At 41.0% G+C, this 24,116-nt stretch overlaps 1 protein-coding gene across 1 annotated transcript in view; it reads right to left on the minus strand.

Annotated features, from left to right (window-relative positions):
* Positions 1-7,190: 7,190 nt before the first annotated feature.
* LOC128252319 (octopamine receptor beta-2R) overlaps positions 7,191-24,116 on the minus strand; it is a 46,474-nt gene continuing 29,548 nt past the window's right edge. Inside the window, 8 exon segments of the mRNA XM_052979957.1 lie at positions 7,191-9,718; positions 10,548-10,632; positions 10,635-10,724; positions 11,452-11,810; positions 11,883-11,981; positions 14,896-14,994; positions 18,767-20,141; positions 21,465-21,655. Of these exon segments, the coding sequence (XP_052835917.1) occupies positions 9,106-9,718; positions 10,548-10,632; positions 10,635-10,724; positions 11,452-11,810; positions 11,883-11,981; positions 14,896-14,994; positions 18,767-19,326 (1,905 nt within the window). The 5' untranslated portion in view covers positions 19,327-20,141; positions 21,465-21,655 and the 3' untranslated portion in view covers positions 7,191-9,105.

Consider the following 24,116-nt stretch of genomic DNA (forward strand, 5'->3'; position numbering starts at 1 on the left):
CAAGTTGTAAAAACTTAAACCGATTTTTAGTTTAAATAACAGAGATTTAGTGGTAACACACTCTTTTCTATAGCATACTTAAAAGGGCAAATGATGGTTACTTCTTGCTCTACAACAAAGCTTCTTTTTCATAGTACCTTCTGAGCAACCCTGCTGGCAGCCACCCCCAGAACAGCTGATAAACATCATGCCACCCCAAAACCCACACCCCTTTTTAACACCCAACCACCCTCAAGTGCCGAATTTGCCGCACAAAAAAGAAAAACCCCTCAAGGCGCTCAAGTCAGGGCAACTATATAGTACCCCCACAATGCAGGGCGTCAATATTTGCATTTGTAATAAAAATATTTTGATGCCACCCAGCCAAAACGCGTTTTTTTTTTTTTTTTTTTTTTTTTATATGTATATGTATATTTTTATTATTCGATTAGCACACTGCTACCCAAGTGGCAGCTTAATCTAATCAGTCTATTAATTAATTCAAATACAATTGTCTATAGTGTTTTTCTTAAGACTAGTAATTTAAGGTTACATTTTAGGTAGAAATATTGTTAATTTTGTTTTTCGAGTTAATACATATTATGTCAGAACCCGGTCAGGTAGGTCTTGAGGGTGGTGCCGCTTCAGTCTTCTTCTAACGGTTGTCTGAGGGTCAGCGTAATTAATGGCCGCAGTTCCAAGTTTCCTGGCTAGGCTGTTAGGATGCGCATTGAGTCGTTCCATGTACTTCTTTGAAATAGACTGCAGCTTGTCGCCGATTTTGGGCACCTTGAGGTCGCGTTCTATGTCGCTGGTTCGCATATACCAAGGAGCCCCAGAGATCCTCCTCAAAGTTTTAGACTGTAAAATTCGGATCTTGTTAAGATTAGATTTCGCCGCAATGCCATAAACTTGAAGACCGTAGAAGAGACTGGGCGCTAGTATGGCCTTGTAAATCATGACCTTGCAGCCCAGGGATAACCTGTTGCGTGGGGCAAGTAGCCATGACATACGAGCAACCTTGCTCCTGAAGGAGTGCTGTACAGCCGTGATATGCCTCTTGAAGGTAAGTTTCTTGTCTAGGGTGACACCTAGGTATTTATACGCCTGATGGTGCCTGATTGGACTTCCATTCAGACTGACACCTGGACAAGTTTCTCGGCGGTTTGTGAACGTCACATTGGCGCATTTGTCAGCGTTGATTCGCACATTCCAGTTCTCAGCCCATAGTTGAAATGCATCCAGGTATTCTTGCAGTGCAAATGTGGCTGCTAAGATACTTTTACTTTTTGTGAGTACAGCAGTATCATCAGCGTAGGTAGCTATTAGCACATCCTTTTCTTCAACTTCCGTGATTGGTGTGTGAGTCGGCATGTCCGAAGCGAAAATGGAATACAGGGTCGGGCCAAGTACGCTACCTTGTGGGACTCCAGCAGAAATACGTTTGACGGTCGATTTGTACCCATCGTCAGAGACGTGGAATGTGCGTTCTTCAAGGAAACTTTTTACAAGCTGGAACAGCTGAGGCGTGAACAGACTCTTCGCTTTGTACAGAAGCCCAGGGTGCCAGACCCTGTCAAAAGCCTGTTGAATATCAAGGAAGGCAGCCACAGCGTATTCTTTATTTTCCATGGCTTCTAGCGTAAAGTTGACTACTCTATGCAGTTGCTCAGGAGTGCCGTGCTGTAGGCGGAAACCGAACTGGAATTTCGGGATCGCTCTGGTGACATTTTCGAAAGTTAGTAGCCTGTTTAGGATAAGCCTTTCCATAATTTTCCCCAGTGAAGGAAGTAGACTGATGGGCCTGTACGAGTCCACATTTGTCGGCAGTTTTCCAGGTTTGAGTATCATTATTATACTCGCCGATTTCCAGACTTTCGGAAAATATCCAATATTTAATATACTGTTGTATATCAGCACAAGGAACTGCAAGGCTTTATCTGGTAGAAGTCGAATGGTTCTGTTGTCAAGAAGGTCTTCCCCAGGAGTTTTCTTTGGCGACATTTTAGATACTAGGACCTTTACTTCTGACAACGTTACAGGGCTAACAGGCAGGCTCAATTGAAATGGAGATTCCAAGTACTCTTCAACTTGTTGACATTGCCTTTCCGGTGCATAATCGTAAGGCCGAAAACGCTGCTCAAGGTTTTTAGCGAACACTTCAGCTTTCTCCTGGCTAGTGCGACACCAGCCACCTGTGGTATTTCTAATAGCTGATTTTGGGGTGGGCTGAGCTTTGTACCTTTTCGTGATTCGCCACAATGAATAATTTGTACTGGCGTCTGTCCCCAAGTTTTCAAGAAAGTTGTCTATTTGGTCCTGCTTTCTTCTGGCAAGGGCCTTATGTAGACAGTTGGCCAGCCTACTGTGTATCTGTTGGATACGATAATCTCCTGTTCTTGCGTATTCCCTTCTTACTCTACGTTTCAGACTAAGCAAGGCCGCAATTCTGGGTGGTAACTGGAGTGGTCTAGGAGCGTATGTGTCATGCCGGTTTCTGGGTGCAGCAAGCTCAGCAGCCTGGCTTATTTTACTCATGAAAAGGCTGATGGCACTATCAATATCCCCCTCCTCTAGCATTTGTATATTAACCTCGCTCAGCTGTTCAAGGTGGGCTTTGAAGACGTTTATGTTGGCACCGTGGGCAAGTAATCGTGATCGTTGTGGTTTTCTCAACGGCGTGGTATGCAGTTCAGCCAAAACCGGGACGTGGTCCGACGACAGTTCGTGAAGTGTTCGCACATTTAGCCTGCCCATTGTGAACCCATTAGTAACAAAGAAGTCTAGTGCTGACGGTGCTATTAGGGGATTGTAGGAGTAGAAAGTGGGTTCGCCCGTAGCCAGAACTTGGTATTGCCCATTCACAATGACTTCTTGCATCAGATTGCCTCTAGGGCAGCCTCTTGAATTACCCCACCATACATGTTTGGCATTATAATCACCTCCAGCAATAAATTTGTTGCCTAAAGCAGAAAACATGGATTCAAATTCGGTTTTTGTCCATCTTTCCCTTGGAGGCAGATATACAGCAGCTATTGTGACAGACCCCTCCGATGTTTGCAGCTGAGCTCTAGCTATCTGCCTGTCATTACTAGAGGTAGGTGGCAGGGGGCTATGACTTAAGGAAGATCTTATAATGACTGCAGAGCCTCCCCTACAGTTACCACTGGGGTGGAGGGCATGATAAGTCAGATAACCTGGCAGGTAGATGCGCTGACCATCGCGCATGTGTGTTTCTGTGGCAAGCATTATATCTATATTATGAGCATTGAGGAATAATCGAAGCTCTTCAGAACCTCTAATTAATCCCCGAGCGTTCCACAATCCGATTTTTAAGATTGGTTGCGTCATTTCGGCATCCGTGAAATAAGAACTTGGACCAGTTCTCTGAAAGCTTTGTTCGCTTCTACAGTTTCCTGTATAAGCTTAAATAGTTGGTCCATTCTGGAGTTGATGGCACGAATGGAGCTTTCTAGCGCAACGAATTTGTTGTTGAGGCTAGAGTCAAAGGGTGAGCATGCGTCACTCTGCAGAGATTTATTAGTTCTTGTTTGGACAATGTTGGGTCGGACAATGTCAGCATAGGAAATGTTGGTCCTTAATGCCTCACCTGATATGTATCCACGAGTGGAGCGCTGAGTGGGGTTGTTTGTGACAGGACTATCAGTCATCGGGAGCCTAGGCCTCGGCTTTAGTTTCTTATATTTTTCTGCTCTGACAGGGCAGACCTTGTCTGTAGAGGCATGATCACCTCCACAGTTTACGCACAAACATATGTCGCTTGTGCAGAGTGCTGAGCCGGTCATATGAGGACCACTACATTTACCACAAATAGGGGCCTGGAGACAGTAGTTCTTAGAGTGCCCAAAAATTTGGCATCTTTGACATTGTAATAGGTCTTTTCTACGGGAGGCACGTTCAACAGTGACTCTGTATCTGCCAAGTTGAGTTATTTTTAGGGCCTCTGCAACGTTCGGGCATTGTTTTAGGTTAATATAGAATAAATTTTGCCTAGTTTTGTAGTTTATTGTATTTTCATTATCTTCCTCATTGACCTGTATGTTCTTCCAGTCTGTCTTTTTGGGGCAGTATATATTTAGCACCTCAAAGCCGTGCTCACTAAATGATTGTTCAATCTGTGATTTGGGAACATTAGCATGGATGCCTTTAAGCACTACTCTATAGGGTTTATCTTCCTTAAGTTGGTGATGCCAGAATTGACAGTTCAGCGTTGTTAGAGTTTTAACAGCTGCACGGAAAGCGTCGGAGTTTGTTGTATAGATTCTGGAAACACCAAACCTAGAGGTACGTATATTATAATTAGAGGAACCAATGCTCTGATTAAGGGCCTGTTCCAAGGAAAGCGGATCGCTTACACTCGGTACGCATATAGCTGGCGGCTTGTTTGATTTTGCGGGTTGTCCAACTACATGGGGGGCAGTCGGGTCATCATTGTCAGAGTCGGCATCCGACAGGTCTTGGTCCATAGTCTCCGCTTCATCAGCCAAAATCTCATAGCGATTGTCCCCCAAACGCGCGGCAGTGGATGTAGAGGCCGCCTCATTGGGAGGCACAGTGATCTGCCGCTTAGTTTTGCGGATCGGAGGGGGAGTGAGGATAGATAAAGGGGACTGAGTCACACCTTTGCGTTTCCTGTGGACATTACGATCTTGTGCTTGGAAGAGGCATTTTGTCAAATTGCTGTCAGTAGACATAGTTGGGTAAATGCTAGACGCTACGATTGCAGCTTCGGTGTATGTAGGAGTACAGACCACGCTAGCTTGGACATTGGTAATTGTGCAGGTTACACTAGTAGTGGTATTGCTGCTAATTGTCACCATCGATTTGGTGATCGTTGATTGTGTAGGCATACTTGCGAGGAAGGCAGATAAATCAGCACTTTTGGCACGGAGCTGGGAGCGTATTACTTCAGGGTCTGCACCAGCTACTTTTCTCATCTCCTCGAACTTATCACACCCATTTCTAGGTCGCGATTGAGCAGATGATTTCTCCATTATAACAACTGACTTTATACTTTCATATGTCGTATAATGCAATTGATATTCACTTCACACGTTAAGAAGTCTGTAAGGTAAGTTGGTGACAACCTCTCGCTTGCGCAGGTGCGCAGGGCGAGGGGCAAAACAAAGCACAGCTTAACACTTGTTAATTTTTGGCAAGATTCGCGATAAGAAACCGTCACCGCACTAGCAGTGACTAAAAATAGACCTCGTGTACAAGATAAGCACACAGGCAACGAAAATGTTTATCACTTGCGTGAGGTTTTTTGCCAATTGCGAGCACACGTCTTTACTCTACGAATGCGGGGGGGGAACTGCCAAAACGCGTGCGTAAATCTAAAAAAGATTTGTTATTTCAGCGCGTGTTCATGTCGTGCAAATCAGACAGCAGCGGCAACAGCAGCAGCAGCAGCAGCAACAACAAAGGGGCGGGCCAGGACAACACGAACACAACAGCAACATCAATGCCAGGACGAAATTTAGAAGCAGCAGCAACAACAGCTGACGATGGCAATATGCCGGCTTGAAGCTTGTCTCTGCACATGTCAAAGTTATTAAAATTTCATAAAAAATATATTCTAAGGCGGGGGCGAGGCGATTTAAGGCTTGTTGTGTCACTGACAGTTGTGTGTTTGCTATTTAAGTGACGCCCCGAGTGACGGACTGTCTGATAAGGTGCAGGTCGCTCGGTCTGTTGTCTCCTTTAAATATTGAAATGTTGATGAGCAATAAGGCACCCATCATTGGGTGCCCTCTGCTCCGGGCCAAGAAGCGCGTGTCTATCACTTGTCACGGCCAAATTGGCGGGCCTTATGAGCGATGATTGCTCCGATGCCATCGTCAATCTCTCACTTCGCAGACGGTTGGTAGGGAAAATGGGTGCAATCTAGGCGCCATGGCTGACTTTGATGAATGGAGTTTGATTTGAGTCGCATTTATTATGTATTGTGCCATCCACAGTGCGGTTCACAGCTTCTAATTTAAAAATAATAATTTCAAGCTTCTTTAAGGTCCTCAAATTATGTTATCAAAATATTCCACCTCTGTTTCCAACCTTTTTAATTGATTGATGCATTACAATCGACCAAAAAAATGTTAAGCAAATTTATTAGATTTGACTCTCCAGCAAAGCTGAATTAATTCAACCGCCAATGTCAATGTTTATTTTTATTTCACAGAATATATTTGAACTTAATGCTTGCCAATGATGTACACAAAAACAAAGAGCAAAAAAAATTATCTGACTTAAATATATCGTATTAAAATGATTTTTATTTGACTGAAAAGGGTTATTTGGCCGAACCGAATTTTTAGAATCTAGAATTAGATCTATTTAAATTAAAATGAATGAAAAAAAATGTTCTTTTGGGATTATGTTACTTTACAAACTAAGTTTTAAGTCTTTTAAAAATCCATTGGGCAATAATTTATTTGATTTGAAACAGTTTAAAAGCAATTTTATTATTTGACTAGATTAAATAGCCAATCGATCATCATTTAAGTTAATTTTTTTGGCTTGCACAATTGTACTAACATTTTCAATATACAACAAAAAACACAGTGCAGGCAGAGCATCTTTTTTTCCTTGTGAGTTTTCAAAGGCTGAAAAAGTTTATGCTGGGCTGTAAAGCATGGTGTGGAGCTTAAGCTGGCGTAGGACAACTTTTTGAGGCGCTGTATGTCACCTTTTGCTAAATAAATTTAAAATATAAAACTCTTTGGAATGGTAAAAACTTTGGCTCACAGGTGCTGGAGACCGTTTATTCGGATATTTAAAGCGAACCAAATGATCTGCCCCCTTTGAAAGCGACTGCTATGATAAATTACTTTCCCAAAGCAATGGAGGGGTAGCGGTACGATATCATTGCCATGGTGCCAGTTAAATTACACACGCATTTGCCAAATAAAAATCACTCATTCGACGCGTGTGCCAGGGTTGTGCCACGTTGCCACGGGGCTCTTGAACAAATTTGTAATTTGTCAGCCGAAGTCGAGACTTGACAGTTATTAGAAGTTTACAACTGTCGCCGGCAGTAATCAGCTTTACTTTTGTCCTGATAATATGCTGTTAATGTACTTCGATGCGGACTGGGTATTTTGGGCTCCCGACTTTATTTACTTTTCAGTTTGTCCAGAACTTTGCCCTTGGTAATCAGCAGGTTGGGGTTGGGTGAAATTAAACAATTTCGCTTTGCTATATTTGTAGTTTTAAATTTATTTTGCTTTTCTGCTTGTTTTCCAACTCAAAGTTTGTTATGTTGCTTTATAATACATCTGAATTTCATATTCACTTAGTTAGTAGCTTAGTTTGCCATTTACTTGTCTGCCACTCGAGGCCAGATTTGCTTGTCAGCTTGGCTTAATGTTAGGATCCTATTTTGTCTTGCATGGAAAATTGCACAACAAAACACAAAACAATGCAACGAAAAGTTCAGTTGTCAGTAATAATTTTATAATAATAAATAACTCGCACGCACATATACACAGACTTGTCAATATACAAATACAAATTACACATACAATATTAGTTTGGGGACTGCTGTTTATAAAAATATAACAAGTTCTTTGGAGATTTAGGTTGCGCTCTTCCCTATGGTTTTATTTCATCTTTTTAAGGAAAGTCATATAATAAATACTTACTATAAATATAACATTTATTTAGACATCTATTTATACACTCTTTATATGATACATACTGAGCTTTGGCTCCTAATCCTTGTTCTCCACTCGACACAATAGTTCTATTTTATATTTTTGTTTCAGACTAGCGTGGGAAATCAGCATAAAAGTTGCTGTTTGTTTTTATAAATTTGCTTTACTTGACAAATGTTCTTGACTTTCTGCTTGCTTTGTGGATCAATGGAAAATCAAAAATCGGTAACATTTTGTGAAGTGGTTAGTTATTTGTACAAAGTACACAAAACTCTTTGTCTGCACTTTTCGCCTTATTAACATTACCATTGCCTTTCATCGTCGGGTTTTCGCTGGCTTTCTTTGTTGCGGAATATTGGGCCGCAATTGCTGGAATCAAGTTGCTGACTTCTGAAGCAGTACTCAAGCCTTGCCCTCACAGGCTACACAGTCAACTTAATTCCAGGAACTGCAACGCAATTGCCTTTCATCCGACGCACCATTGAACTCGACACTAAACACTTTGAAACGAAAACGGTTTCGGGATTCGGTTCCCGCACTACACACACACACGTAATTTGGTTAGTCTGATATCGATTCACTATATGTTGGTTAATTTATTTGGGCTTTAGCTTTGGTTTTTCCGAACGCCTGGATCCTACACTGATTTGACTATATATTTTTGCTATATTTACTTGATATACGTTTTAAGGTTTACTTTGGTTTTGAGCATTTTCAATTCATGCGATTGTCGTTCAAATAACAATTGGGTTTAGCTTTGCTTTAGCTTCCGTAACTTTGTCGGGCTTCCTAATTTCTCTGATTTTAATTGCGTTGGGGGTGTGGTTGATTTTTCGCTCGGGTAAATCTCTTTTTTTTTTTGCAGGACTTCTCTCGTAGTTGTCTATAATTTGCGGTCTCTTAATTGGCACAGTTTTAGCTTTAGCTCTTCGTTCTTTTTTCGAATCCCTATGTACACGCATAGCTCAGTGAGTTGCAGTGATTGCCATTTTGATTAATTTATTTTTGGTTTTTCATTTGAGTGAGCAAAATGCTTTGGGGCATACAGTTTTCCGATTGGCATACATATAGAAATGAGTTTACAACCTGTGCTTAATTTAGTCGTACAAAAATACTCAGTATTTACAACAAGATTTAAACGACACGAAAACATAAATAAATAAGTTAACCTACGATAGCCCCGATCTGTGCTTCAGTTTGCAAAAAAAAAATATATAGATTATTTTCAACAAAAAAGCAATCAATAGGTGCACAGTGGCGGGCAAATGAAATGGCACGCTTCGAAGCATGATTGATTAATGTCAACATTACGAGTAAGTCAGCCAACGCATGAGATGAGCCGGCATATTAATTTTACAAATTAATGGAACATTTTAATTGCATTAAATTGATTCCTCCCCCCGGTTGCCGTTCTGCCATCGATTAATTCGCCGCCCCATCGAGCACTTTACATTTACACATGGCTGGAGGACGTCGAGGCGGCAGCATTGTTGTTCTTGTTCCATTTGTTGATGTACTCCATGGGTATTTCGATCTGGATCTCCTGCACATCGTCGCAGCCCGCCAGGCGGTCCACGTGCGACTTGGCCTTGTCCTTGTCCTTATCCCTGTCCCTATCTTTATCCCTATCCCTGTCGACGGCAGCTGCCAGTTGCCCGCCCAGGCGGGATCCGCAACCGGACCCGCCCGCCGCCAGCCGCTGCCGCTGCTGGGCGATGGGCGTCAGCAGCGCCTCGTCCCTGTATTATAAGTTGTCCACCATCTGCGACTGTCGGCGGTGCGAGGGCGTCGTCGAGTTGAGGTAGCTCTCCGAGTAGACGCTCTTCGCCCGCTGGTCGTAGCGCAGGCTGGAGCGACGGATGTCGATGTCCAGCGGCATGTGGCGGTCCTTCCACCAGTTGCAGAACAGGCAGAGCAGCGTGTTGCGGAACGCCTCCCGGAAGTCCCGGTTGAAGTACGCGTAGATCAACGGGTTGAGCGTCGAGTTGAAGTAGCCAATCCAGAATAGGATCGATACGACGATTTCCGGCACTTGGCACGCCTCGCAGGTCATGGAGAGCGTGTACCTGCAAGCATGGGAAAAATATTATAGGCTTAAATATGATACAATACTAAATATCTTTAATTTATTTTATATTTTTTTAGACGGTTACAAATTATTCAGTTGCCTTAAAATATGATATCTAAACTTATTAAAAACCAGTAACCTAGCCGCATCACATTTTTCAAATTTGAACAGTGCAAATAAACATATTTGTAAACTTGTAAGGTATCAATGCTATATAGTTTGTATAATATTTTTTTAATGTATAGTATTATTACTAAAGATACTTTATAACTCTTTTAAACAAAGCAATTATAATTTACCTAAAGCTCAATACCCTAGAAATTGACAATTTATGTTTAAATTATATTACTTTAAAGTATCAATAAATAATAAATAACAAAAAATAAGTAAAGAATTGAAAAATTAACAATTAAAATTGGAATACTCCAAGCGAGTTTCATATAAATGTACTGTTTGCTTGCTGTTTTAAAAAATGTATAACATAATAAAAATAAATAGTAACAATTGGTAAGAAAATAACTCTGTATTAATTATGATTAGGTTTTCTTCGCATAAGGGGTATTAGCCACCGTTTAAAATCTCGGTCCATCACATTTTGTCTGTGTATGGCATCAAGATGGAATATGTACTCATAAATTCCAGATGCATGAGTGGGCCTGGGCTTTGCATAAATGAGATTATATTTGGGGCGGTGCGAAAAACAACAACCGCCGAAATAATGGCGCACGGGCCGTATGAGTAATATTTAATTATGCATGCGTGACATTAGATAAATTATGCCCCAAATCCCATGTCAGCGGGATGCGTAGCCGTTCGACGGTACTCACCACAGAAAGAATGGCAGCCAGCAGAGGATGAAGGTGCCCATGATGATGCCCAGCGTGCGTGCGGCCTTGTGCTCCCGCTTCATTTGATTAAGTGCTTGTCCTTAGTGGGGGTGTGCTCCTGCTCGACATCGTGCAGTGTCAAAGTTTTCGACGAGCCGGAGCCGCTCAGCGCCTCGCCTGCCGGAGGAGAAAGGACGAAGATTTGAAAAATGCCCAGCCATCAGATAGGCCAAAGAACTTTGTGCAATGCCACTGCATCACTTGCTAGGCTACGTATCAATCAAATTAGTCACAAAATCCTCTTATTATGATCAATAAGGCTTCTCGGCCATTCAGAAAACTAACCAATTATAAAATATTTTTAGTGCCTTTGTTGCATCCCCAAATAAATAAAATCAATAATTATTTACTGTACTGGTTAGAAAGTATGTAATAATTTCAAAATTTTAAAATTGGTTAAAGGACTAACGGGTAGATTATATTAAAAGCACTTGATTAAAGCGCTCTTTCTTGTTTAAACTAGATTTACATACTTTATAAACCTTTCTTGTTTAAATTCTAACGAATTTGTTAATTTTTAAACAGAAAAAGAGGGCAAAGTTAAGTTCCATAACAACATTAGACTTCGTAGTCACAGTCTTTCACTGTTTAAATAGAAAAAAAAGGGATTCAATCAGTTGTTAACACCGACCAATTAATAAATATGAACTGCACCTATGGTATCTGTAAATATTATGTACTTGCATTGGTGTCCAAATAAACTGACATTCGTTTTGATTTCACACCCCTTAAAGTGCAGGGCTCTTTAATAATAATTTCACCTTGGCAAACTAACTTCTCAGATAAATTTCACTACATACCAAAAGGGCAAATGGGGCGTCAACCACTCTGGGCTGATACTCACCTGAGGGCTGCATGGAGGGGCGGTGCATGAGCATCGCGTTGCCGTGGCGCATCATCAGCTGCTTCTCCTGGCGATTGGCCTCGCGGAAGATGGCCAGGTAGGTGAAGATCATGATGGTGCAGGGGATCCAGAACGAAATCGAGCTCGAGATGACGGCGTAGTACTTGTTCACCACGAAGGAGCACTGGTCCGGGTTCTCCATGACGAACACCTTGTGCTGGTCGGTGGTGTACCAGCCGATGAAGATGGGCAAGAACGAGAGCAACGCCGGCGATATCCATGTATTCAGCAGCATAATGCCGACGACGCGTTTCGTCATGCTGATGGGATACTTGAGCGGCTTAACAATCGCATAGTATCTGCAAGGGACGCGAAAATGCCATGTTATTGGTGCTCCACATGCGGGTTTTTGGCTCTGAGAGGCCGCTTACCTATCCACAGATATGCAGCATAAATGCAAAATACTCGCTGTTGAGAAGTAGACATCGAGGCTGTTCCACAAATCGCACAGGAAGGGGCTGAAGAGCCAGCTGAAAGAGTCCAATTAATGGAGGCATCAATATCGCGATGATTACCCATATAATAGCGGGGCCATATACTTTGGGCTTTAGCATTTGAAGTCATTGTATCTGATTATCGACTGCATGAGTTTGCACTTTCTATTTCTGATGATTCATTTCTGTGTTTTTGCCTGACTTTTAAAATGCCTGGCTAAATACGTTCGTGAAGTCATCGCCATAAAACGCAATTCCGTTTTTTTTTTCTTTATGAAAAATTAAGTTTTAGTATCACTTTCTGAGTGCACATTTAACAAGTACGTTTAACTCCAGGAAACTTAAGTTTTATGGACTTGTTAAATCAGTGGCCAATAAAGTTAGTTATTAAATAAATAGTAAAATAACATTTGGCTTTAGCAAACATCGTAATAAATTCATAAGTGGTTATAAGCAACAGTTTTTATGCTTTAATTTAAGTGTTTATGGCGGCTTAAGACTTAAAAGAATAAGCAATATGGAATTTAAGCTATTTTCAATGATTATTGTTAATTTAAACTAAAATACACAGGAAGTGTGGATCATAAAAATAAAGGTAGTAATTAAATAAATAGTAAATAACTTTCCTTAGTGGTTGTAATAATATTAGTGTTTCTTGCGTCTCAAAACTAAAAAGAATGAACTGTAAGGAATTTAAGCTAATTTTAACGATTATTGTAATTTTAAACTAAAAGACAGAGGATGTGTGGATCGTAAAAAGTCAAGGCATAAATGCAAAAAAAGTAGGTCTCCATTTAAACGGCATTTCACTGCCAATTCCTGAATGTAGGCCAGTAAAAAAGTAAAAGCGGCCCAGACAATCCACTCTCCTCTGGCCCACTTCGTTATCAGTCCACCTGATTTATGTGTTTATCGATTTCATCTTAGTTTCGGTTGCCAGGTGACATTGCCCCTGAACTGCCTCTGTGAAGGGCCAAATTAAAAGCTTAAGTGCACTGTGAGACCAGAAAATAGGCCATAAGGCTCGGGGCATGGCGGAGGCGGAGAAAGGGGGGAATGGGGAGGTGGGCGGGAACTGGGCTGCATGAAAAACTCATTAAAACTTGCGTCGCTGTTGCTGTTGCTGTCGCTGTCGCCGTCGCCCTTGGTTGCCACTCCGTTTTGGCCGTTTGGCGGAGGCGGAGGCGGCAACTCAGCCTTTTGGCCAGGAGGCAGTGGAATTTATTATCGGGCGCCCCGTTTGGCATCAGTTTCAAAAACTTTTCCACTATCCAACGAGGCTGTTTTGGTCGTTGGCGTTTTTGTAGGAGGGGTATTCTAAACCATTCCTTTGGGGCGCCCTGGCTTTGCAGCTTAGGCCCTGAAATGGCGACACCACTTGCTGCTGGCTGCAATTATGCAACTCTGAAACTGGCAACTGGCAACTGTGAAGGTGACATGGCTAATGAATGCCAAGTGGGGGTGGAGGTGGCTGCTGCCAGAAAATCAGGACGACGCGACGCCAGCCGATGCCAATTTATATGCCACTCGCGCTGCTGAAGTTTTTTTTTTTGGCCTGGCAGTAAGTGCACATAATGTGACTTGAATGGCCCACCGACCCCAAAAACCCCCTTTCACCACACCAACCCCCCTTCATCGCCACCATTATCGCCATCTCGTTGTCGCCGTCAGTGGCATTGCAAACATTTGCATTGCTCCCTGTGCTCAACGCTCAAGTCGAGCTTAAAGCACGGCCTTTAAGCCAGCCTCCTCCGTGCATAATTAACTGGGCTCAGCCGACTGCACTTGACAACGCGTCCACATATCGCATTACCAACATATCAACATACCAAAGACGGTGTCGGACTGTTGGACAGTCGCGACGGACGTTCGGCGTGAAGGATGTGACCATGTCACACTCTGACGGTTTCTGTCCTTTGGAATAGTTTTTCAAAGTTGTCGTTTCCCTCTCAGTGGGTACTTCTTACTTATGCGTTTAAATGGGGTATTTTGGGCCATACAAAAACTAAAATTTACTTTGAAAATGGTCTTTTTAAATATTTCAACTATATTATTTATTCATTTAAAACTTAAAAAAAATATATTAAAATGGCTTAAAATTTCTTCAATTCAATGCAAATGCAACTTCTGTAAATGCAAACACAAACAAAAAAAAAATTTCATGTCGCGTAATTTAAAATTATTATGGAATTCAAAAATTTTACTTCAATCTTAAATAAATATTTTTTTTTAATGCTAAATATGTAAATTTCAAAAACCTTTGCTAACACATTGGTCCACTAAGCAACACTTTTAAAATGATGAAAATATTTTAGATTTATTTTTTATTTTCAAGTAAAGAACCTTTAAACTAAAATCTAAAATTTGCACTTATTCTAGTTCCTCCAAGAAGCCTTTGTAAGTTTGCAAACTTATAATCCGAAAGTTTAAATGGGTATCCTGAAATCGTTTTCTTAAACGAATGCCTTGCTGTTTGTTCTATTTTTCACATTTTAATTCTTGAACACAAATGCACGCACTGTGTTCATGTGAGAGATGACTTTCTGCATTTGCATTTTCCTCGCACAACCACGTAAATACATGCAAAAAAGTGGGTGTGTGTTTGAGTGTGTGTGTGTAAGAGAACTATATATACGTATACGCACATAGACTAGAACATTCACAGGGGCATAAATAAACGTTGCTTTCATTTTTCAGGGATTTTTGTTTTTGGTTGTTTATTCTGCCACTGCCACGCCCACGCCCAGGCCCAGGCCCACGCCCACGCCCACGACCGCCCAACCACCCATCCACCTTGGATGGCTGGACTGGCATTTTATTTGGTCTTGCCTTTGCTTGCAGCTGTAATTTTTGCAACAGTTTTGCCCGCTTTTGTTGCCCTGCTTAGGCTTTGTGTGTGGCCATGTATGTGTGTGGGGTATTTTTTGTTGCCGTTTGTTGTTGTACTTACCGCCCAGTTACTTGCACACTAAAGTTAAATGTCATGGCCATAATAGCGACCATTATATCAGCCATGGCTAAGGAAACTACAAAGTAATTCGTTATAACTCTGCAAAGAGAAGAAGGAAGAAAACGAGATGTTAGCAATCAGAGGACAATATCCAACAATATAGGGCACAAGAAGGGTGTCCTTTTTGCCACCCCGTGGGGGCTAATCACGATATATCGTATGAGTGAATGCGTGAACGGGGACTTCTATTGTACGAGTTGACAGTTTGGACCCCTCGGGCGGATTGGTGGGATGCAGATGTGAGTGCATGCGGCAGCAGCGGGGGGTGTAATTGAAAAGCCAGCCAAGAATCGAGAACGATGTCGATTCGCAACGAAAATATATACTCGTAATACAAGTAAAAATCGAGAAACAGAAGGGGGCATCGGCAAACCTCTGGGCAAAAATTTACCAGCTTATACCTATTTTGTTATTTAAATTGAAATCAAAGCCGAGTGCTGACAAATGCTCTGGCCAATTAGAGTTTTGGACTAGTTGCCGGCCAAAGGATTCTCTAATCGGATGAGTGAACTCCAGGCGGCAGCCATTCATTTGCCATTCTCACTAAGTCAAATGGGAAAAGTTTGAAATCAAAACTGAGCCTTTTCGGCACTCGAAAACTTTTGGTCAATTATGTTAATATGCGGGCAATTCAAATGTAATTTAATCTTTTTGGTTTTGAATTGTGTCTTCAATTATATTGGAGTTTATATTGTCGAACAACACAAACTATTTATATTGGATACACCACAATAATGGGTTTTTTAGGATATTGCATTTTATTTTAGGAACAAATAAGCTTTCTTAAAAATTATTAATTAAATACTGTATTCTTTTAAATAGCGAAATCTTTTTTTTCAGACACTCACTTTTCATTTTCCATAATATGCTCAAGCATAATTGTATAGACCTTAAAATGTTATTTAAAAAAAATCAAATAATGATTAACAAAAAGGTGAATTGAACTTTAATTAGAGAATAACAAAGTTAACTAATTAAAAATAAAAGTGAATTTAATAATACAGTGAGTTAATTATTAAAAAAATTAATTCAATAGTAATAAAGTGAACTAAATCAATAAATTCTGTTTGACCTATTTACATGTGTTGTGGCTTTCAGGCCCTATGGGCGGTAAATTCTCTTATCCATCGTATCTATTGTTGCCATTAAGTTACATTAATCTCATCTTCCGAGGCTATTGTGCTTAGTTTCAAGTTGGCTGTCTGGGCATGGTAATCTGTTTTGCCCGGGGCTACTACTTAAATAACTTTCAGCGTCTTAGACGTTAATTGCAACAAATCGACGCCATTCTGAAAATGTTCCGCCATTACTTAGCTGCTTCCTTCCCCCTCTTTACTCCTCCTTCCCTCCAAGTTGAACTGCAGATAATTTGCCTGCCATTTAAATTTAAGAAAAATAGCAAAAAGAAGTTTCCATGGAGGGAAAAGTGAAGGCGGAAACAGTTTTTGAGCATCCTTCAACTGAAGGCGCTGCGTTAATGAGCCACCGTCCCCCTCTTTTCCCAATTTCCCACCCGTTGTAATGGAAAATTAAAGCACACACATATATCCAGATTCTAGATGTATCTGCTTATACACTCACCATCCAGAGCACCCTTCGCTGCGGCTCATCTCGGCCAAATAATTTGGGTGGTGGAAAGAAAGCGGAATTTTATTGTTTGGCATAGAACATTTTAAATTTATGCTGTCATAAAAACCATAAGCTGCCTTAATTGCCAAAGTTGTACCCGCGCTGTGTGTGTGTGTTGTTTTTGTACTTGTTCTCGGTTCCGCGGCCTCCCCTCTACTCTTCTTCTTTCTCATTCCCCCCAAAACCCACCCAACGCCCAACGCCCACCACCCACCTCCACCTCCACCTCTCGTGTTCAGCATGCATTTTGTTTTTGTTCCATTTCTCTTTGAGCTACACGCTCGCAGTGTTTAATTGTCATTCTTTGCTAGCTGGGTGTGTGTGCTTTTTTGCGTTTGTAAACTTTTCCACATTTTTATTTCCATTGCCTTGTTTCACGCTACGTATGCGTATTATTTGCCGCTCAGAACAATAGAATTTTTGCCGTAAGCTGACCATGTGGAAGAAGTTTTAACATTTGGATTTTAGTTCATTAGTTGCCACATGCATTGGCCATAGCTTGCCAAATAATTAATTTCATCATGGTTTTGGCACGAATCGAAAAAAGCACTTTAAAATTTTGTGCATTACCATTTACTTTCTTTAATACAATTTGATTTATAGGGAACCTTGATTAAACTACTGACTCAAATCAACTTTCTCTGAAAGCTGCTATTTAAAGTATTTGATACAAATTAATCCCTTGGCCAGAGGGTTTCATATCAGTGCAACAAAATTATCTTGATGATCATCTATCGGCATCATTATTAGTTGGGCCTGTCTTGGAGCACCTGAATCCACTAACACGCAAGTCACTTAAAAAATAAAACGCTTCTCATTAGCAGCCAGGGCAAAAAGAGAAATTAAGCAGGGTTCAACCTTAATTATGCCTCGCTTTTCCCTTTTTATCATTATACATTTTTTTAGTCTCGTTTTTCTGTGCCATCCAGCAAAGTTTGTTTGTTTCGCCTTTTGGCTTCATTGCCCTTCGCCAACTTTGGCTAAGAGTATTTAAAGTTTTTCCTCTGCTGGGTAAAAAAAATAAACCTGCGTAGAAAGCTTAGCAGCGAAAAAAATTGGCAGGAAAAATAACAGAGCTTTTGTCAGCCAGAAAACAACTTTTGATTGCGTCGGCTTTATGAAGCGCCAAATTGATTTGCCTGCCCTATATTAAGGCATAACTAAAAATATTAACGAACCCGGGCCAGCTGACGTCTCATCATTTATCACCAGAAAAGTTTGTTTTTATGATAATGTGATTTTCGTCGAAGGACGCAACCCCAAAATGCCCCGCCCTTCATTAGTTAACGAGGTCGCCCGAGAAATTGACAAGTTTGTGGTGTGTGTTTTTGTCTCTAGCATGGATATAAAATTTTGAATATGAAATTTAATTTGCTCATTAGTCATCAAATCCAGATACTGGAGCCCTCAAATGGAGCAATAAATTCTAGACCTAAAACCAAAGCACTGCGCAATGTTTTGATTGGTTCCACAAACATTTATGGCTAGTTTAATTTCCATTTAAATTCAGCAGATAAATGCAGACCTTAGGTTGATGGACAATGAATTTAGTCAAATTAAATCATTACCCAAGCGTCCAATTAAGAATCTCTCTTAATATGCAAATTGGATTCATGAATAAAGTCATGAAAGTTAATTTGTCGTTAAAATAATGCATCTCAGTTCCTTTGCTGTAACCGCCTTCTTTGCTAAATGGTGGAAGTAAATACTGCAGTCTCATGCCGAAACGACGGATAGAACACAGCTGAGATGCTCAATTATGAGCTGAGTAAATAAGGGCCAAGGAGTCTGTATAAAATACGAGCGAAGGACGAGCAATGACAGAGCAAAGCGAGCACAAAAAGATGTCCTGCAGCACGTTTTTCAGGGGTGTGTCTCTTTGGGGTAGGGAATGAATGAAATGGGAAAACTGGAGAAACGGAGCGGACGTGCATGAATTTTATGCAAAGTTGACGAAAATCGCGCTTAGAAAGCGAAGCGCTTTGTAATTTTTTCGTAAGTCGGCCAAGAGGTAACGCTGCAAATTGGCAATCAAGCCAGCTCGAGGACAATGCCGCTGGCATGGAGCAGTTTTATGCAAATTACGAACGAATTACACGGAGCGCGAGCAGTTCTAATTGCTTTTTCACATTACATCACAGCTAATTATGGCTGGGGTAGCTTTAATATCACGTATACGCACCTTAATTTTCTAACACGCATCACAGAAATAATAACAAGCAGATTGCCGCAGATGGCCGCAATGATGATGAGCAGCATGACGAAGGCCTTGAACACCCAGAAGATGTTGTCCAGCCAGTCCTCGTCGGGATGGAGTCCCAGGCCAGGATCTTTGTATCCGCTCTCGTTGAAGATCAGACCCGCCGCCGTGCTGCTCAGCAGCGTGGCGTTCAGTTCGTGTGAAGGGGGCGTGGCAGTGCCCGGCAATGGCAGTGCAGATCCGGCGGATGATGATGAGGATGTGGATGAGGATGAGCTGGTGGCCAGGGCATTGGTTGTGTGCAACATGGCCGCCGTTGTAAGGGCGGCCGCTGTGACCCGCGCCAGTGTGAGGCTCTGGCGCTGACTATAGCTAGGGTTCGGAGACTGCTGTTCCAGCTGTTTTGATTGCTGCTCCAGCTGCTCCAGCTGCTCCTCCTGATTGCCGCAGCAGCATTTCGGTCTTTTGCGTATCCTGGTCGCACTGGTGCGATGCCTTTGCCGCGGTGGCTCTGGGCCAACAACTTCGGGGCACAACAACATGAGTGGTGGCGTGTGATGTCTTGCTTTATTTTTCTATACTCTTTCTTTGGCTTTGGTTGCTTGCCACTTGCCACTTAACACTGTTTCTGGTTTTTCGCACTTTTATTTCGGAACAGCACCCACTAGAACCGCCATTGGAAATTCACGACACGCGTAGCGCCGGCAACGTTGAAACCAAAACTGAAACGGCCACCGCAACGGAAATTGATTCGCGAAAGTGGCCGGGCCAGCACCGTGTGGCCACGACAACGTCGCCGCGTCCGCTGCCGCTGCCGCTGCCTTAGTCTCAGCCTCAGCCTCAGTTTCAGCCTCCGCTGACAACGTCAACGACCAAGAGACAACGACCACTGTCCTTGCCAGCCAACGCCGCCCACACGTTCTCGATGGCCTCGCCTTCCCGTTGATTTTCTGTAGATTTTCCGCAGCTTTTCCGCCGCCGTTGCTTCTGCTGATGGAGGCTACTACCTACCACTACCACCTCTCCGCTGGACGACGACAATTTCTGGCTATTTGCTATGTGTGTGGTGCGGCTTCTATTTTTCTATTTTTTGTAAATTTGTGGCTGCTGCTCGCTGATTGGGTTTTTTTCTAGCTCCAAGCGGCTGCTTTTTAATTTTGTTCATATTTTTTGCCGCCGCGGTTGCTGCCGCCTTGTGTAGCTGACGAGCATTCGTTGATTTCTTTTAATTTTATTTTTAACATTTCTTGGGCTTCAAATTATTTTTAGTTTGTTTCGGTTTCGGCCAAGTGGTCGGTTTTTTTAGCTCTGCGCCCACTAATTCAGATATTGTTATTCGATGTTATGCTTCCAGGAACTGTGCCATAGATGGTGGATCGGAAAAAAGAAAAAAAAAAACAAAACGAATATTAAGAGCATGGAAAAACATGGGCTCGATTTTCTTTTTGTTGCCTCGATTATAATCACTTTTGTACATTATCTAGTTGTTGCCGCCGGCATTTGTATTGATTTGAGTCAATATTTGTTTATTTACTGACGCAGAAGTTGAGTTGTTGATGTTATGCGTGTTTGCGGACTTTTATGCGAATCGAACAGGGTGTATTTTTTAAAGATAAATCACTGATTATGGTTTAATAAGATTGCGGAAAAAAATGTAATGCCTAAAAAAAAAGCTTTTATGCAATGAAAATGTGTGCAGTATATTCAGGATTTATTCACTTATCCTGAATATTAAATACATATAATTAATTATGTTTTAATAAAACTCTGCTAACCTTTACTATTATTATAGTTCAAGATCTAATCGCAGCATTAATTTTATTTCAATATATATTTGACAGTTGCTTAATAAAATTAATTTTTAAAACAAAATATAAAATTTTACTTTTTAAACTTCAAAGGTTTCCTATTTTAATACTCATTGGTCAAATTAAATTACTTAAAAAAGTCATATTGATAGTTTTATTAATATTACATAAACCCTTATACAAAAATACAAATTTATATCCCAATTTTTAAATGAACAGATCCGACAAAGCCAAAATTACTACTTAAATTATGTTATCTAAATAAAGTCTATTATCTTAAGTCCAAATCTTGACTGCTCCAAACTCAATAGCACACCCTGTAATAAAGCAATGATTTATATGACAACAGCTGGGCGAAAGAATGTCACTCGCTTCTAATGCCTTTTAGCATACAGCCGCCATATCTACATCTATATCTCGATGAGTATATTCCGCTCTGGTCGGTGTCTTCGGCCCTGTGCCCCCCGACTAAGTGGTGGAAAAGTGGGGAAAATGGGAAAATGTCCTATGCCATTTTTTGCCGCCCCTCGCCGGGATATAGCGCACTCATTTAGAATGTAGAATATAGCTTTGGTTATGTTCTAGTCTATGTCTATATATTATATTGTATTTATTATTTCATTCCGATATATATTCATATTTATTTTTTTCGAATTTATTTCCTGATGATGATGTTTTATTTTCGTGTTCGCACACGCTTTCAACGCTCGCATCTTGGCCGACTGTTTGATGTTGATGCTCGCAGCTGTGGTTGTTGCCAAATGGCGTACAACAAATTGGCCACTCGAGTTTTGGTGGCCACAAGCTCTAAATTATACGTTGGTCACTCGCGTAGGGGTTTTATTTTTGTTTTTTTTTTTTATTTATTGCACATTTTCCGAGTTGATGTTGATATTTGCGTTTTGGTTTTGGATTGTTTGGTTTGAGTTTCTCGGATTGCAGACTGTTAATTAGGGAAATGAAAGTGTCCACACGCTAAAGTTTCCGTTGTGAGTGAAGCCACATGGCGAAGGGTTGTTGATTTTCCTGCCACGCCCTGGCGCTTTTCCAAGTTGGAGAGCAACTGCAAAGAATCAAAGGGGAAAAAGTGAATACGGTATACGTAAAATATTATTTAAGCATACATAAATATTGGCGAACAACAAAAGCAAACATTGGAAAACACTGTGTTCGACATATATATTTTATAAATAAAATACAAGAATTTTTTTTTATGAACGCCCAGCTCATCAAAGTACTGCCGCAGAGGCGTTGGTTGTGTTTTTATATTTGTTTTTTTTTTTATAATTTTTAAATTTATAATTTTGCACTGGGCGGCGGCAGCACTCTGGCTTGAAGGCGCGTGGGCGTATAATTAATTTTGTGGCAAAATGAATTTCCCTCAGTTTTATGTATAAATAGATTAAAAGTTGATTTAATTAATGGGTTCTCCAAGTACAGAGCGGTGGGAGTGAAAGGGCTGAGACTTCAAAAAATCAGTCAGATAGACAAGTATGTATTTCCCCAGCGAATTTGTCAGCAAGCACGGAATCTCAAACGGCCAACGTAGAAGGTTAACGGATGAGTGACAAGCGATGACAGAGTCCCGGCAACGGAAGCACGAGCTTTGGAGTCCCAAAATGCGCCGGACGCAGCTGTCTTGTATCTGCGTATCTGTATCTGTATCTCTGCCTTTGCATCTATCTACATCTATGCCATGTTTCCAACGTGCAGTTAACGACGACACGTCGGCGGGAACATTAGCGGGCAGCCAAATGCCAATGTTAATGTCATGAAAATCATTTTTTAAATTTAATTTCGCTCTGCGCACTCTTTAAATACACATTGTATACACAGTGTATATGTTAGTTGCGCCTGTTTGCGACTACGCCGATTTTGCTCTTGGCATTGGACGGCCTCGACTGCTTAGTTTCTGGTTTGTGCGGCCAAACTGTTGCCAAAATTTCGCGGCAAAGAAAAATGTGCATTGTAAGTGTAGGTAGGGGAAATATCAATAAACGCTGTGCTCGAAGATCCTGCTCCAGATTCGGTCTTCTGGGGCCCAGCTTATTAAGCTTAACACACTTTCCAGCACTTGTTTTGTCCATTTTGAGGAAGTAAAAGTTTCGCACATGCCGTATCTTGTTTAAAGTTTTAATTAATTAACTTGCATTTATTTTTATTTAATAAACAAAACTTTTTTGCTCTTACACGCACGCACGAAATTCTCTTTTCTCCATCTACCTCTTGGCGAGTGTGTCGCCTTTTATTTGCTCTTGGCAATTTGCCACGCCCCCACGCCGCCACACTTACACCTGCCTCATCCGCCCATCGTCACCACACACCTGAGCTGCACCAAATGGTTTTATTTAAAATGACTGTTTTAATTTCGCCGACTTAAATGAGTTTTTTGGATGCCATCAGGTTTTTGCTTGGCAAAATGTATAATGAATTTATGGCCTGCTAATTATGAAATTATTTTTATTAAATATCATAGCATTATGTGAATCAGAATATATTTTATAATAATTTATATTATTTTCATAAAATTTGCCTGCCTTTTAGGCAATAATACCATTGCATAATTGCATAATTAATTTAAAGAGAAGTCTTATGTCTGTATCGGATATGTTATAAAAAACGGAAGAATTTTATTTTGGTTAACGAAACATTTGATATTTGCCGTAAACTGTCGTATTTTTTTTAAATAACATTAAAGCTTCTACATTAAAACACCGAATTTGACTCACAATGTGACTCTTAACGTTCTTCAATTAATTCAGCGCACAATTCAAAAGTATTTTCGTTCATTGAAAGCGTAGATAGGGAATTGATATTTGAAAATAAAATCCATTTTATTTAATTGCCTGCGTCACTTCACTGGACACACACACATTCGGAAATATGGAGAAGCGCGAATGATGTTTCTGTTTTTTCATTGGCTCAACGAAAACAATTTTAATTTCATTAAAATTTTTATACCGCCTCTGGGTCTGGCCCCTTTTATGTTAATTTTGTATTTGGTGAATTCAGTTGTGTTGACAAGGTGCTTGACTGACAAAATAACCCATCAAATGTCGCCATAGAACAGCAGAACAACAGAGCACTGGGGAAATCAACATTGAAGTGCCAGAGAGTGGATTGGCCGCAGGCTCTTTTAATGCATATAAATTGTGGGCCGATTAAAGGCGACTTACGCTGATGGATAGATACATCATAATGAACATTATAATCAGCGCAACAGCATCCCCATCACTGCAGTGACACACTTGAACTGTTAATGGAATCCCAGTCCAATTTTGTCACGCAGCCTGCAAATAAATCACATGAATAAAGCCCCTAGTCCCCGGTTCTCTGCCCCAGTTTTCGTTGTGTGCATTGGCTATACTTTTACATATTTAATTTTCGCTTTCTCCGCTGCAAATCTGTCACACAGACGAACACACACACACTCGCACGGAGGGAAAAGCTTTTCAATTTCGAGTTCCATAGATAAATATGCCAGGCCGCCAACTGTAAGCGATTTAGGAAGGGGCCGAGTCGAA

Source organism: Drosophila gunungcola, chromosome 3R (assembly GCF_025200985.1).
Source record: "Drosophila gunungcola strain Sukarami chromosome 3R, Dgunungcola_SK_2, whole genome shotgun sequence".
NCBI classification, from domain to species: domain Eukaryota; kingdom Metazoa; phylum Arthropoda; class Insecta; order Diptera; family Drosophilidae; genus Drosophila; species Drosophila gunungcola.